The 17,465-nt window shown below is 40.1% G+C and overlaps 1 protein-coding gene across 2 annotated transcripts in view; it reads left to right on the forward strand.

The window, feature by feature from the left end:
- Positions 1 to 1,463: 1,463 nt before the first annotated feature.
- Positions 1,464 to 17,465, forward strand: part of ryk (receptor like tyrosine kinase) — a 38,802-nt gene continuing 22,800 nt past the window's right edge. The window contains exon 1 of one of the 2 annotated variants that reach the window (XM_042417164.1): positions 1,464 to 2,117. In XM_042417164.1, the coding sequence (XP_042273098.1) occupies positions 1,913 to 2,117 (205 nt within the window). In that variant the 5' untranslated portion in view covers positions 1,464 to 1,912. The remainder of the gene's footprint in view (positions 2,118 to 17,465) is intronic. The other variant, XM_042417163.1, reaches the window with a different exon arrangement.

Below are 17,465 nucleotides of genomic sequence, written 5' to 3' on the forward strand. Positions count from 1 at the left end.
CAGGTGACATATTAAAGGAAAACATAATGAATCCAGATGCTACAGGGCACGAGAGGCCACTGAATTGTTTGATGAGTGTGAAAATGACGTCTTTTGGAAGAAAAGTGCTCATCCCCCCAGGAGAGTTTCAGAGACTCGATGCCAAAGAGTGTTTAAGCTGTTCTGGAGGCCAACATCTCAGTCTACATATCTGCCAAATCTCCACAGTAGTTTTAGACAGCCGATATGCAACTAGTTCAATAAAATCATTTACCATCCTGTATTATTCATGACAATTCAATGTTGTGTACTACTTTTGGGCTTCTAGAGAGCTCTCACTTAAAGCTAAGGCGGTAGTAATACGTTTTGTTTATCAAACGTCCATGTTTGCATATTGCTCATCTTGTTTTCATTCCTTCTGTGGCCTGATGGTACAGCAACATGTAAGGGCAAAAGTCTAGATTTTCCCAGTGAAAAAGGCAATCATTTTACACCTAAGATAAATAGTGCAGGGCTGTTGCCCACTTTGCACTTCACTTTTGGCACATGACTGAAGACCACTGACTTGACCCCTAAAACCAGCGCGTGCATGATGCACTTGATTGAATTTTATCTTTTAATTTTAAAACTGATGCCATACTGCTCGCTCTGGTGGTCTTTGTGAATGAGCAGATTACTCATTATTTAGCAATATTTGCATTTTGGTATGTTTGGGACAAATCATCCCACTTGATCCCTATATCGACTTGTGTGTTTTCTGCTGCCTTCAAAGACCCTCGGGAATGTCTCCAATCGTACGAGCCTTTCTTGCTGCACATTGGGGTGCTTTTTAAATGGTTGTTTTTGATAGATCTTTGGTACTGGAATCAAATTTAATGTATTAAATACATAGACTTTCTTCACAGTGTATGATTGAATATGCTGTGGAACTCTGGTGGAGGTAGAGTCATTAGGGACAACTACATTTGAAGTTAAGAAAGTGCAAACTCAAACATAGCTACACAATAATTGTAGACAGGTTTTATTTAATTTTTAAAATGTATTCAGCCCTTGTATTAACAGTGTTACAAAATAATGCATATATACACATGTAAATCATAACAAATCATATCTAACAAACGAAGAAAGACACTTTATTGTTAGAAAAAGTGCAGGCTGAAGCTTAAGCTCATTATGCTTACTCTTTTTGCCTCATACAAAAAACAAACAAACAATACAAAACAATAGTCCCAAAATAGAAAATCAAACATTTCATTCACCATTATGTTCATACCTCAGATTTTTGTTTACTATGTTATCTTTGAACATTTTTTTTAATTCACGAAGTATAGTACACATTTTCAGTGTTTATTTGTTTGGCTTCAGAGTGACACACCCTATCCTATTTGCCTTTAGTTTGTAGAGATATTTCCGATAGCACGTAAAGGCAGCAGTCAGGGCAGTGCGCGCCCCCGCCGCCCCGCCGCGCCCCCGCCGCCCCCCTCCTTGTTCCGAGTGAAAAGTGAGATAGTGAGGAAAAAGCAACGGGAGGAAGCACCATGGAGGGAGAAAGCTGGATGTATTAGCGAGTTTGTAACTTTAGGGCAGGTTTTCCTCCCTCTTTCTTGCGTTTTTGCGTAAACGAATTAAAGTAACTCAATGCGGTGAGATCCGGTGTGTATTTTATGTGCTGGGAAAACGTCGTAAATCTCCCGAACATTCAAACGTTCAACTGACCGCGGACGGTTAGCACAGCCCGACTGAAATTAGCCTCTCTCAGCTAGCAAGAAAGGACAAAAAACAGGCTAGTGGAAAAGAAGTTAAAGCTACAAGTGGCGCTGCGGCGTAAAGTAACTCGTAATGTTGCCTCCCGGGATTAACTTCAGATACGGATGAGAAAGAAATTGGAGGCTGGGGAACACCGAGAACAACTGCGAGCCAGACGACCACTGCTATGTCGGGGTTGATTCACGGCTCCGGCAGTCCGTCTGAGTCCCGGGGTTGGCCGCACTCGGTGCTGTGGAGGGTTGGGGGCTTCTTCTTCCTCCTGCTGCTGGAAGGGACCGGCTGCCTCGCCAACCCAAGCAGCGTTTCAGGCGTCAACAACAACCATAGTGTCAACATCTACATGAGTGTGGAGGAAGTGAAGAAGCTTTTGGGTAAGAAGGATTTGAGTACGGCCTACATTGAGATCCAGCTGTCTTCAAACTTTGTGCTCAGTGTTATCTGTGTGTGTTGTGATGCAGTTGTGCCCCCCCACATCTACACTTTTCCTTCTAAAACTGAAGTAGTAAATCATTAACCCCTACTTTAATTGTTTTTTTGTAAACAGCTCTTGTTTTACACATAGTGTGAGTCATTTTTGTAATTAGGAGCCATCTAAATGCTCCCTGATCCACAGTAGAGACTTTAACTTGGAGCCAAAGACCATGAGAGTTAGATATCTTTATAATAAATAAATAATTATGAAGATCTTTTCCTCTTATTCTTAAATTCTTATTCTCTGGGTATAAATCAGATGATTGAAGTGCTCATGTGAATAGAAACTAATGTTGGCTGTAAATTGCACCCTATGCCATCACAATAATAGCAGACAGTTGGGCAGTAGTTAACTTTTTTGAGCTGTTATGTAGCTATTATAACTATATTGATAAAAGTGGAATACTTGATATAACTTAACAATAGGATCTTTAACTTCACACACTGCCACTGTTATGTTCAGTGTTGCGTCGGCCCAGCTAAAGATATTACTGAATATTCCTTCAAAACAAGAAAGTCACAAGTTCCATCATTAATCAGCTCCTGCTCAAGCTGTATTAAGAAAGGTATGCAGATGCGTCACCAGAAATAGTGGAAAGGAGGAAGTGACCTAGTCATACATTTAAGAACCAGAGTTGGATATTTGTGGTGGAGGTAAGTTTGGTGGGAACTCTTTGTAGAAGATGCACACAGTTCTGTATCTTATATATGATAGGGTCCAAGGACATTGTGGTCTATGTAACTGTCCTGACCACATTAGGTCAGCAGGACTTAATCCCTACTGTACACAAAGTTCTAAAAATATAGGTTACCACTTGCCAAAAATGTAGTGATCTTGTTGTAAGAGGTCAGAGAATTTAAACCACATCTCCATGGCCTTCCTAGACCGCAAAATGGACAGATTTGTGCTGTTTTTACTTCATTATTGATTTTTTTTTTTTAGGTTGGCTGTCATAGTGTTTGTTCAGGAATGGGCTAATAACCGTTATCCTGTCGCCAAGGTCGAGTCAGTCTACGGATTAATACTAAGTTGTTAATTCAGGGTTTACTAAAGATGTGTTGAGGGTGCAGTTTGAAACCAGTCATTTACCATGTGAGTGCCGCTGAACAGTCTAATGAAGGGGTAGAAGTGCTAAGAGCGCGATGCTTTTGTGCAGGGGAGGAAGCTAATGTTGCAGCTTCTCACACTGACTAATGTGCAGCTGTAGATAAGTGCATCATCATCTTGTAATGGCATCAGAGATTTTGCACCAGATTTGAGTTAGTAGGAATCAGCTGAACGACCGTGTTTCTGTTCATTCACTGAGGAGAACGTCTCAGGTGTGTCCAAGCTTTGAACAAGAAGTCACGTTGGCTAACCTCTTCATGCTGTTTACTGTATGCAGAGATGTTCAGAGCTGCCAGCCAGCATACAGAAACGCTGGTTTGCTTGTGACTATGTTTAGGCCCTTTGATGTTTGTACATGAGCATTATATTTATGCAGATTTTGTGGGATATTTCCCAGAATTTGTTGTGGAGTGCTACATGTAGTATAATGATTTTGGTCTCCGTCTTTCTGACACCAGCATCAAAGTATCACCCATCCTGCTGTTTAAAAAAACAACAACATTTCAGCTCCTTTTCTCCTCTCTGTAATCTGACTGGTGTTAGACCGTAGGCTGATTCTGTCCCTTTCGGTTCTTCTTGTTCTCCATCACTCTATAGTTAATCCTCTGTTGCCAGATGAGGGCCTCTCTTGTGGTTTGCCTGAAACCCTCGTCTGGTCGTATGGAGAAATTTCTTAATGTTTGACAACTATGTGTGCGGAGCGAAAAAGTATGTGTGGACAGAAACTTCCATGATGCAGAGGCAAATGTAGGAAAAATGTTGGAGGGAGGTGAAACTGGCATCATCCCCACATTGGCAATTGGCTGCTGGGGAGTCTCATTGCAGATTCATGTAGAAGACCCAAAGATTACTTCTTGTGTTTTTTAAACCAGCTGGTACAGGATGGGTGTTGCTGTAACAGTAAGATATTCTGTAATTAAACCTCAGACTCTTCGGTTGACTGAATGAACATAATGAATGAAAATACATCATATATATGCGTTCCTGTTTTTCCTGGATGAAAACCAATTGATAGATTTTGTGAAAATCTATTTGACATGTGTTACAACACCACTTGGCAAAGCCTTTAAAAGATTTATTGTTGCTACGAGGGATGTCAACGGTTAACAGTTAATTGGTTAACCGCTGAGAATATTTTTGACTGGTTACGCATGTCGGTCCAAAGGTTAAATTGCATACACACTCTGCTAATGGCTAGTCAGTTGTTCACAACATCAGATATGTAAAACTGACCTCTACACGGAGTGTTGCATTATGGGTTGTTTGTAACGAGTGTCTTAAAGTCTGTTTTATAGTGAGTTTGTCATAGTCAGTCAGCACTAAAAGTGTTTGGTAAGTTCAGTTTAACCTGCAGGAGTCTCTGAAGGCTCGTGTAACGTGTTCTTCTGCCAAGGAGGAAATAAATTCATGATGAGTGCAAACGAGTCCAAAGCGTCTTCCGACGTCTCTACTGCAGAAGTGTAATTTGTCAAGCTGCCAAATACCACTGTGACAGATGATGAGGAGCTCAACACAACAGGCAGTCTTATAAATGCTAACTGCCGGAGAAAATAATTTCTGACTGCCTCCAAGAGCCTGGTAGGAGAGTGTGTGAGTATTTAACTATACTATGGTGTAAGTTATACTCAAAAAGTAATGTTATTTTTCCAAAAACAGCTGTTGGAAAAGTGGGGGTCGTCTTATAATCAGAGTTGCCTTATATTCGTATTATTTATATTTGTAACCCGAGCCCAAATACATTGTGCCAGTGAGAGCTACTGTGACTAAACACATTGAAAAACAACTTGAGGAGAAGGATGAGCTTAAAAGTCAAGCTAACGTTAGCTCTGACCACTGACTGCTGGACAGCTCTCACACACGAAAGCTACATCACAACTTTTCTGTCAACCTGTCAAAAGCTGTCGAAAGTTGGTCCTCAATTAGGATGCATTAAAAAGTGTGTATTAAGATTTGTCTCATTGCCGAGCAGCTAGTAGCCCTGTACGCACACATGCTTTAATATACAGGACATACCTGCAACTTCCTGTTGACAAAAAATAAATGCAATCTTCTAAAACTGTTTTCCAAACCACACAGGGCTTGAGTTAGCTCGCACAATAGGCTTTTTCTTTCACAGTAAGAAAAGCACAGGTGTAAATATTTGAAATTAATGACGGTGGGATGCTGGCTCACTGTCACACTGTCATGGCTTACTGGGACACCTGAATAGAAGGGAGCCATGGTTTATGTTATTAGTAACACCTGTGCTTTTCCTTCTACAACAAGTCAAAATGTTTGCTGTGAAGAAGGTTGATAGCAGGTCCTGGAACTGCCACAACAATGTGGAGTGGAGCAGTTATTCATTTTATTAGTTACGCCTGTGTGCTTTCTGCTATGACATGTCTGCCTTTTGCCAACACAAAGGTAGGGCTGAATGATTCAGTCACAATAAAAATTTTGACTTGAACAAGTGCAATTTTCAAATTGCAAGAGTCGCGTTATAATTCAGCTATAACGCAAGTTATTAGCAATGTTTTAACAAGCTGGAAGAGCTGCTGTCACAGGCAGGTTAGTCCGGTATAGCCAGTGAATTTTATATTCTGCAGGTGACCAAACTACTAAACAAAACTGTTGGTGGTTGTCTCGTCTGGTTAATATGTTCTCAGCATGCTGTTGTCTGCACTATTGATCATCCAGAAGTGGTTTTAGTCATTTTTTCGCAAAAATGTCAAACATTTGCTGTGCGCAGCTTCTGAAATGTGAGCTCCTCTGTGTCATACATGATTATAAACTGAATATCTTTGGATTTCGGATTGTTTATATGACAAAACAGGACATTTGAGGTTGTCACGATTGACTGTAAGAAGTTATAATGGCAGTTAAAATAGCATTTTCTCTATTTTCTGCCATTTTATAGATGAAATGACTAACTCAGAAAATAATTTGTTGCAGCCCTAAAATCATTGTTTCAAGCTTATCACCTGAAAAGCTCTGAAATGTGACTTGTGGGATTTGGTATTATGAAGCAACTTGTCCAGAGAGTCTGTGAAGGGAATGTTAGTTCATATCAAAACTTGTAGTTATGTTGTCAGCAGTTTGTCATTATTTCCACAAACAGACAACAACGTAGTTGTTAACAATGAATAAAACACCACATTTAAATGTCATGATTGAACCCTGAATGAAAGTTAAAATGAGTATTCTCTGGTGTACTACTGACGTATCATTCATTGTTTAATGTTACGCAGACCACAAACACAGGCCTGGAGATTCATTTGTAGATAATAAGAGCACTTGAAATCACAGTCAGCAACTCTGCTCTGACCATTTTGAGCACGTTCCTTGTTGGTGACTGTTTGCATTGAAATGCAGCGTTCCCATAGCTCCTATCCTGTACAGGATTTATATTCACTGCAATTTTTACAATACGCTAATAAAATTATATTTGTCAATAAAGCATTGAGACATTATTATGATAGGAAAAAGTAACATCAAGTAATGTAGTCTTGCTATGGTCTCTGGTCGCATTTTAAGCAGACTGTCAGTTTATAACTTTGCCAAACAACCTGATTCTCAAGGGGCCAGCAAGGAAAATGCACAGGAAAACGTCACGGCTGAACTGAAACAGAGTTTTGCGTACACAGAATGTTTGTCTATGGATGAAGTGGAGTCCTTGATGGTTTCTGCATATGACTAATGGGGAGTCAACTGTCCGTCTCAAAAACTCTCAGCTCACTCTACGCATGTATCCCTAAACTCAGCTCCCATATCAGCTGTGTCTCAAGACCTGCAGCCCGGGTTTGAATTGTGTTGCAGCTGCCAGCTCGAATTCAATTACTGAAGGATCAGTTTTGGCTGGACGGCAGTTGAAAAATGCTAAAAATCTTTGCAATCTATTCTTTTTTTACAAAACATGGGAAGTTGTTGTTGCACGATGACTCACAGGAGTAAAACAGCTACTTGTGCGTCAGAAAACATTTGCTTTTTAGAACAAAAGCTTTCTGGAATGTATTTTGAAAGTCTGTAAAGGCTTGGTAATATAGATACTTCTTGAATCAGATCTTTAAGAAATTACATTTAATTGTATAGTCTTGAAAGGAAACCACAGGTATAATTCAATCCCAGGAGAGAAGGGAGACTCAATTAGTCGATCATTTTTTTTTAAAGTGACAAAAACTGAAAAATGTCTACCACAGTTTTTTAGACCACAGGGTGAGGTCTTTAAATGTTATGTTTTGTCTGACTAACCATCTCAAATCCAAAGATATTCAGTTTACAAAGATAGAAAAGCAGCAAATCCTCACGTCGTGGAGAAGCTGTAACCAGAGAACTACTTTCATAAGGCTCATGACCCGGGCTATGACACCGGTTTTACAGGCTTCAATAGCTTTCTGTCTTTCTCTGTTTTCCTGGCATTTTGACCATCCATGTGATCATTCAGAAGATGAAGGATGGAGTGAAAATAAGCTTTTTCTGTACCATCCAGCGTGCGCTCGCTGTCTTCTATAATAATGACCTTTTTGAGCCCAGTTTTCCGTGGTAGAATCACCAGTCGACTTGATCCCTAACACATTACTCTGAGGAATTTGTCTTGGTGGAAAGTAAGCACTAAGAGAGTCTGTTTTCTAGTCCCTGCATGGCATGCTTCCTGTGTCACTGGATCTTGCTGCTTACTGTAGTTGTATTGGGCTTTTTCAGTAAACGCAAAACCATAGCTCCCCAACCAAAATTAGTATTCTGTAGACTAAATAAGCACTTCCATTAAAATCAGTTTTTCCAATACTTTGCTTGTGGTAAGGGCAGCTACAATTGTTGACAGACTCTAATCTGACATCTCTCAGTTGTTCAGTAACACCGCCGTGTACTACAACTACCTTGAATATTATAATCTTTCCAACAGAGAAGCTATGTGGTCATTTTTTTCCGTTCGCCCAATCAGGTGAGTAGGCCAGCGGTTGGTGTAATCCCTCTCATGTAGCATGTAAAAATGAAAAAAAAAAACAGATCTCATAAAAAAAAAAAAGTGAGCAAGTGTGTAAAATCTTCGTCGGATTCTGAAGAGCATGGCGGCGAACCAGCCTTCCTCCCCTCCTCCAAAGAGCTGAAAGGCAAGCAGGGGCTTTGAAAAAGAGCCTGTGAACTGTGAGGAGTGATTGGCAGCAGTATTCATTTCCTTCATGCCACTCTCCAAGGAGCCTGTGGTTGAATAGGGGAGCCCCTGCTTTCACATCTTTTGTCTGAGAGCCGCTGCGCTCACAGGACATTCTGTAAAGCTACGACCCGTTCTATAAGTTGTTGCCCTTCTGCTAAAATCCCAATATTTTTTTCTTCTTGTATGTCCGTTTGACAATAAATGTCATAAGACTTTGAACTTTATTCTAATTCTATTCAGGCCAATGTCATACTCGAGTTTTTTTTGACTGTGGAGATGAAGAATAATTTAGGAGCTGTACATGTTGAAATCAGATATTTTCAAGCCTACTAGTATCTGTAGAATTTGTAAAATAGAAGATACATTTTGTCAGGAAAAACACTTGCTAGCCTGAAAAAAAAAGATTATATATATATATATATGTATTTGACCGTGCACACACAGCCCTTGCTTTCAAAGTGATGGCGTACTCACAAAGCCGCCCATGTAAAACAGCATCTAAAAATAGTTGAGTAAGTGGTGTGTGAGACCTCTTAAACGACTCTTTAGTCACCTCAAGATGAAATCATTCTGCCACATACAGCTAATCATTTTTTCAGTAAACCATTGGATATTTGTTTATTTGTTGAGTAAACGAAGGTGCCCCTTTGAGCAACAAATAAGCATCAATGAGGTGCCTATAATGGGATAGCGGCAGACAGTCTTGCTCAGATTCCTTTCCCTGCCTTCATCCTCGTCTGCCCTTGGGGCACTTCATGGAATAAAAGAGGCAAACTGATGTATGGTCTCTTTGAAGTAAATCAAAGAAAACCACAGAGATTGTGACTTAATGTGTGTTTTTCTCCTAGCTGCAAGATACTTTGAAATGTCACTATTTTGCCACCAGTGCTTTTACAACAGCCAAGCTGGTGTCTTTGGTTAGGATGTTTGGTAATGCATTTCAGAGAACGTACTATCCTATATCCTTATTCTAGGTCATCACTGTGCCTTCCTCTTCCTTTTTGATGTTCATCCTTTGGTAATAGAAAGGAGTTTTCTCTTGAGACAAGGCACTAACGTTTGGGCATGCCTAACTTTTTCCTTTGGCAGGAGAGGTGCATGCACTGAGAATGGTAGGTTTATGCTTTGAATGTACCATCAACAATGTGTGTCAAACTTAGACTCTACCAGCTTACACAAGGTGGTCTGTTACTCCATTTCCAGCAAATACTGGCCTAAGGGAACACTTTAGTAGCCTGGGCCATCGAGCAGCATCTCATCACAGCTGCAAACTTACCACCTTTTAGCAAAATTTGCCATTTTGAATGAAAAATATGGGCAAATCACAGATACACCTGCGTTTGATGCAGGACCGTGCTTTACCACATATCTGTGATGTAAACTGTTTTTGGTTGCTGTTACTTGAAATGTTGCTACTTAGCTGAGCTACAGAACATTAGTTTCTTCAAACAGAACCAACTTTAGCTTTGTTTGCTACAGCGAAAGCAGCAAACAATTAAAGCAGTGCATGGTGAAGCCTAGTTTATAATCATATTAATTATCTCTGGGGTTCTGGGGGGGGGTGCTGTCACCTTCTTGTACTCACTTGAGTTTGCAGCTGTGGTTAAAGCAAAACACATATCCTCTCTTTTCTGGGAAGTAACTTTGAGCTGCGGTGGGATGTCAGGTGATTTCCTGCTGAAATTGTTGACCCAATGCCTCGTGTTAGAGAGGATGTTATTAAAGTTCGGCGTGGCTATTTAGGGATCCAAAGCCCAAATCAAATTTTCTTGAACATAACCATCATATATTGTTCTTGTGTTAATGAGTTAATGAGACATGTTTTCATTTTCAGATAAAAAGAAAAATACAGACTGTTTTGGGAGTTTTGTTGTTGTGCATTTTAAACAAAAGCTATTGTCACTATCAAAGTGAATTGTCATCCGGGTTTTTATTAAGTACTGTAAAACTCTCATTAATAGGTTTGGTCACTGTTTGCTTAGATAAGAAGTGAAAGCACGTCCTTCATTAGAGACAGCCTTACTGCTATTGGAGATGGACTTTGATTTCATAAAGCAACTGACTCAGTCCTCCTATCATTTCTGGACACGTTCTGTGTGTTTTCCCCGAGCACGTTGGTTGCTCTCTGTTGGTTCAACCAGGGACGTCTTGATTACCTTTACTTGGTGAAGTAATAATGACATTGTTCCCTCTCCACCATGTCTTGTTTTTACTTGTCAGCTGACACTTTACGTAATGTCTTTTTCAAGCACAGACCAAAAAAAAAAGGTCTCTTCAGTTTTGAGCTTTTCCAGTGTCTCTGATACCTAAGAGCTTGAGATCCTTCGTACATTACCCCCACTCTCCTGCCTCATTCATGCCTGTGGATTTGTTTGGAGTTTCCAGTTGATAGAGTTTCACGCAGGCCCTCATTTTCTCCTTCCTTGGTTAATGTGGCCAGTGTCTTCCCAGTGAGAGCCTGGAGGGAGTGTTTATCTCCTGAGCGCTCAGGGATGGAGGCTTTGGGAGGTATAGTGTCGACTGTGCGCACAAGAGGGTCTTTGTTATATCTGTCCTGGACCTTACCACCTGGCCACTGCCACCTTTGTTCTCCTTTCAAAGTCTGCAACGTGATCCACGGCTTGCCAGAGAACACTGCATGTCATCTTAAAGCTTTGTAGAGCCCAAAATGTTGAGACAAAGTAAGATTTATTATGCCTGATTTGTCGCTGTAATCTATAGTTTTGTGTTGACATCTATAGATGAAAGGAACGGCCATTTCCAGTATATTTTTAGGGCTGATTTGATATGTGACGTTATGTAAAAGGTTTATGATAACAAGGTATCCATGCCAGTTTGAATCTCTGAACCAGCAAAGAAAATCTGTGTAGGGGAAGTGAGTGATTAATGCTCTCTCCCCTCCCATAGTTGAAAGAAGTTTTGCTGTGCCCTTGAGCAAGGTATGTAAATTTTAGTCCAGTGGAGCCTCTGAGTGGCCAACAGCAGAGGGCTGATTGTACTGGGCAGCTCTGTGGTATGTTATGTTTATGAATGTCAGTAAGTAAACTAAGCATTGGCATCTCAAACTGTATTTCAAAAAGTCCACATGTATCACAGTTCATTTAACAGTTACAATTTTAACCACCTTATCTTTACATAGATGTACAGATATGGTGCATGTTTTTCTTATCATGGTCTTGGTCTCACTGGTAGCACTTTATTCTAGGGATGCACGTAATTGGATTTTTTTTCCAATATCTGATATGCCGATATTTTCCACCTCATTTTTGCCAATACTGATATATGCACACATTTTTTTCCACCTGGCTGAGGAGATTATTTCGCATACAATCATAGATCGTACTAAGACAATATATGAAGGAGGAACTTTGGAAGTCTGGAGTTCAGGAGCTCAGCATTAAAACTTTACTGCTCGACCCACTTAGCAGGTTTATTAGAATTTTCTTTGAGTTTATTTGAAAGACAGGATTATGATTTAATCTCTGGTCCACACACTGAAGAAGAAGGTGGCGATAACGCACCTAATACGTTGGTTGCCGACCATCATTGGCAATTAAAAGAAACCAAAGAAGTTTTTTCCAAACAGAGTGCTACATCCTGTCAGCCGAGGTGTTTCCTATCTGTGTAGCCGAGCACAGCAGCTTCTCCTGGCGTTTCCTCCGCAGGCTCCACTTCACACAGCTGCCCAGTAGACCCGCTGCTTCTTCCCACTTTGACGGGAATAACAAACTGGGGCTCGGTGTGCCGGTTGGATCCACACAGAGAGCCGAGGCTAGCGGAGCATTAACTGCAGCACGGCCGAAGGGAAGCACAGCCAGGCGGCGTAGGAGAAGGCAACGAATCGGCCTGTCATATCAACAGAAATGTTCATTTTAGGCTGATGCCGATATTTCCTTGTAAAGCCTTTATCGTCCAATATCGATGACGTGCCGATATTATTGTGCATCCCCACTTTATTCGTTTCTTCATCTACCCTTTTTCTAGCATGCAGCATGTTTTCAATGGTTTCTTAGTGACGTTAAAGTAGTAGCTGCACTGGTTAACAAGCAGTCACTTAATGTGATGTTAAAGGATAGCTTTGGATAGGTTTTTGTTAGGTACGTATGTTGAGAGTTATTGGGCACTGTTATCATTCCTCCTGTTCATGGTGTCTGTGAATCAATCCCCTCCTAACCTGACTCTACTGCAAGAGATGGAGGATAAAATCCACTCTTTTTTTTCCCCCCACGGAAATGCATTCTGAAGTTTAGCTGAATATATATCTTCATCTTGGCATGTAGGTTTATTGGTAGTGTTGTGTCCAGGCAGCAAACCTACATTCCACTATAAGGAAGGATCCCTCCGCTACAGCTCACAAAGGAAACACAAAGACATAATTTCGTACTTAACGAAACAAAGACGGTGGATTTTGTTCCCCACTTTTCACAGTGGAGTCTGGGCTTCACAACCAGTGTGTAGAGGAGGAATGATTACACCGACCAAAAACACCCCTAAAGTACAAAATCCATGTGACTTTTTTTATTAAGATAAGCTTGAAAAATATAAAACCTATCCTGTAAAATTCTTTTTATACTGTTCCTTCCTACCTCTGTTCCTTAGAGGCTGGTTTTCTTGCAGACTCCTTTCATGGCCATTTTACAGTACTGCCTACTAGCTTTAATGTTGTCCTTTATTGCTATCTCGGATGTAGGTTTGCTACTACATAGCTGAGTCTCACTGAAAGTAGAGCATATGCCACCCTTTGAGAGTTTAATCTTTTTAATGACTGGTTACAGTGGAATTCACACATTTTTAGGAGTGTGTTTTTCCTTAACATTTTTAACCCTAATAATAGAAGCTGTTAAACCATGAAAAAGTCTCTAAGGGCTCCTCTTCCTCTTTGCACTTGTGCTTTCCCACTTGGCTATGCACAACATACAGTCTCATGCAGAATCACCACTCACTCATTTGCTGAAAAGATTTCAAAAGCTGTATGGAAAGCCACACGGCTATTCCAACCAGCGAGTTGTTCATGGTCAAAGAAAAGGCCAATGATGTCTTGAGTAACAGAAACTAGCAATGCATTTCTTAGTTTTAAGTGTTTTCAGATCAGTGCGGGGCGATATATTGTAAATCACTTGACACCAGAAGAGTGAGAATGGAAGTGTTCAGCAGGAAATAGTCCCTCAAAACATAACATGCTGCCAAGCTAGTGTGCCGGAATCAAAATGATGTTATTTTCCATCAGCATTTAAAAAGTCTGTTAGCATCTGTAATAGCAAACAGCATGACGATGTAGTGAGTCTCTTTTAAATCTTGTGACCAAACACTAACTAAACAAGGATCTTGTTTACAGGCACACCTTCTAGTAATGCGGTTTTCCCATTCCAGCGAGTAGAGAGTGTGAGTCAGTTTCATGGTTCAGCTTCCTTAACTTCAGCAACCACTTATTCCCTGTCCTCAGTCTCAGTGGAGAAATAAGTTGTGTACACTGACAGGCTCCTGTTGCCAGTACCTTAAATTCCTGTTTTGAAGTTGTCGCTGTTCGGGTGGATGGCTGAGGTGCTGTGGGAGGGACAAACTTGAGCCCGGCTCACACTGGTCCTCTTTGGGCCTCTATGCCTGGTTGCATAGTTTAATTGGTATCAAAGCAGTGTGGCCACATGTTGAGACAAGGGAGGCACACAGAGTTGAGCATGAGAAAGGCAATTATTACAGGACTTAGCTGTGTGGCCGTGTAGGCATTTGTTAAGGCATCTGTTAAGTCCCTGCCTATCTGCACATGAGGGCCTGTGCATACACAAAATATCGCAGTTTTAGATTTTATCACATTTGTGCACATGTATCACTCCATTTTCCAGTTGCTCATTTAAGGTTTGGCCACAAATAATTACTTGTACTATGTAAAATCACAAGTACTAAGTACTGTTAGCAAATTACTTAACTCTTAGCACTTATATTGTAATGTAGGTGTAGTTCATGCCAAAATAAATAAATAGACCAATTAACATATACATTTACACACTGTGTTATCTACACATTAAAATACAAATCTGTTTTGAAAAAAAAGGCAGGCAGGCAAAAGCACAAAAAACAAATGATAAAAACAAGCAAATGGAAACAGGCCGAATCATAAAGACAGTGATAATAAAGTGCAAGTTGGTTCTTAATCAGTTATAAAATTGTAGATTGGACCACATAAAATACAGAGCATTACAAAATGTAATTAAATGGCAAACAGGAAAGTCTTTAGCTTGGATTTGAAAGTAGTCAGCAGTCCGGTCTGAGCCCTTTTGGCAATTTGTTGCACATTTGAGCAGCATAGACGCTAAAGGCAGCTTCGCCATGTTCAGTTTGACTCTGGGAACAACCAGTAATCCAGAAACAGCTGACGTGAGAGGTCTTCAGGGTTTGTACTGGCTCAGGAAATTTGATATGTATCTTGGAACTAAACTGTTCAGTGATTTATGGACAAGCAATAGTATTTTGAAGTTAATTCTCTGAGAAAATGGTAGCCAATGAAGTGATCTGAGAATTGGAGTTATATGCTTAGCTTGTTTGGTCCTTGTTACAACCCTGGCAGGAGCCTTCTGGATCAGCTGAATCTGTCTGATCGCTGTCTTACACAGACCTGTGAACAGCCAATTGCAGTAGTCCAGCCTGCTAGAGATAAAGGCATGCACAAGCTTCTCTAGATCTTGTTTTGAGTTGTGAGGTTTATCTCTGATCATAGCGATACTTTTTAAGGTGGTAGAAGGCTGATTTTGTTATTGATTTAATGTGACTGCTGAACTTTAGGCATGAATCCAAGATAACGCTGAGATCTTAACTTGATTTTTACTCCTCAAGGTTGAGGTGAGCACAGACATTAAGTTTTTCTTCATTGGCCCCAAAAGCAATGACTTCAGTTTCGGTCCTCATTTAACTGGAGAAAATATGGAGCATCCAGCTACTAACTTGTTTAATGCACTGTCCCAGGGAGTCAATTGAACTGTACTCGTCTGCTGACACAGCTACATATTATTATATATATTACGTGTCATCTGCGTACGTGTGATATGAAACCTTAAAGTTTAAAATAATTTCAGCTAACAGGAGCATGTATAGACTAAATTAGAGGTCTGAGAATCGACCCTTGTGGAACTCCACATATTGCTGTGAGACGCTGATGCACAATTGATACAAAATAGTATCTGTCTTGAAGGTAGGACTTAAACCAATTCAGGACCATGTTAGAGAGACCAGGCCAGTGTTCAAGTTTGTCTATGAATATATTGTCATCAACTGTATCAAATGTTGCAGTAAGATCCAATAACACAAGGACAGAGACTTCACCAGAATCTGTGCTGAGTAGGGGTGTAACAGTACAAAAAATTCCCGGTTTGGTATGTGCCTCACTTTTGAAAAATGTAAACATCCAACAATGGCTCATTGGTCGTAACTATCACTGAAACAGTTTAGTTGCTGCAGTGAAAAGGAAAATAATTTTTCTGTTTCCTGCAGGGAGTCAGGACAGCTGCTGACAGCTGTTTTATGCTGATGTATGGTCTAACTGTATATAAAGTAGTTCAAACTAGCTCCACCTCCAGCAGCTACAATAGTAGCATGCTGCTCTAACACTGATGCTTCAATATTAATAAAATAATAATGTAATGATGCAACTGCCTTATTTGAGCTGGATTCTCTTCCTTTTGTGTTCGATGTTTGTATTCTCTATGTGTTGTTTTATTTCCATTTAAACTGTAACTATTGTGCTTGTCTCTTACTAACAGACGAACAACAGACCAATAGCACTCAGTCAGTGCTATGGGTCTGTCATTTGTCATTCTGATGGCAGTGCCACTACTAGGTAACCAGGGTAACAAGGATACCTTGGCTAAGCCAGCTAGCTTACACCCATGAGCATGCTACAGCTAAGTAGTGTGCTGCCAAAACGTTCTGGGTGGAACCCGCGCTCCAAGAATTATTGTTCTGCAAGTCATACCAAGTGGATTATTTAACTATTTTGACTGTAATTTTTTGGGTCACGGAGCATATTCTTCATATGACTATATGCAACAAACTGTAACGGACCCTGACGGTTCGAGATGAATACATGTACCGTTGCACCCCTAACGCTGGGGTTAATATCATTCGGAACCTTGATAAGAGCAGTCTCTGTACTGTAGTTTGGCTTAAATCCAGACTGGAAAATGTCAAGGTATTTATTTACTGCCAGACACTTTCTCAATAATCTTACTAATAATAGGCAGGTTTGATATGGGCCTGTAATTGTTTAGTACTGATGCATCCAGATTAGCTTTTTTTTTTTAAAGTGGAATGATTATTGCAGTTTTCAGGGCTTTGGGGAAGACCCCTGAAAGCAGTGACCTGTTAACTATCTGTAATACATCTGTTGCCAGGCAACTAAAAACCTTTTTAAAAAATTCTGTAGGCAGAGAATCAAAGCAGCACGTGGAGGGTTTGAGACGTAAAACAATTTCTTCAAGAGTTGTGAGGTTTATGACATCAAAATGAGTCATCATTTAGTTCTAGTTGATTGCTGAGGCTTGTTATTTAAATTGATAGTTTGCCTAATTTTGACTAACAAACAACTTAAGATCCACTTACTGGCTTTTTCTGGAGCTTTCATTCAAATGTTATAGCATTCATCAGTTGATAGAGTTTATCATTGTTTGGACACAACTGAACAAACTCAGTTGATATTGAAAGTACCTGAAAAACCTAATATGTGGACCCTGAGTTAGGTCAAACTTTTTTTTTCCAAGTTCCAAGGTCAAGCTTTAACGTTCATGTTCAAATCTGTTATTTTGCTGGTAAATTATAGATTTGTTTGTATGTAATTGTTTATCAATTATACATTTAATTTATAGACCAAAATTGAATTTTCATCTGGCATGTTTGTGAGAATTTTGGAAAAGCCACCAATCTTATTGTTTGGGCTTGTTAAGATACTAGTTTATGTAACACCCGTCGCCTCCCTGAGCTGGCAAGAATGTTTTTAATTGAGCCAATGTGAGAAAGGTCTAT

This window comes from Thunnus maccoyii, chromosome 7, assembly GCF_910596095.1.
Source record: "Thunnus maccoyii chromosome 7, fThuMac1.1, whole genome shotgun sequence".
NCBI classification, from domain to species: domain Eukaryota; kingdom Metazoa; phylum Chordata; class Actinopteri; order Scombriformes; family Scombridae; genus Thunnus; species Thunnus maccoyii.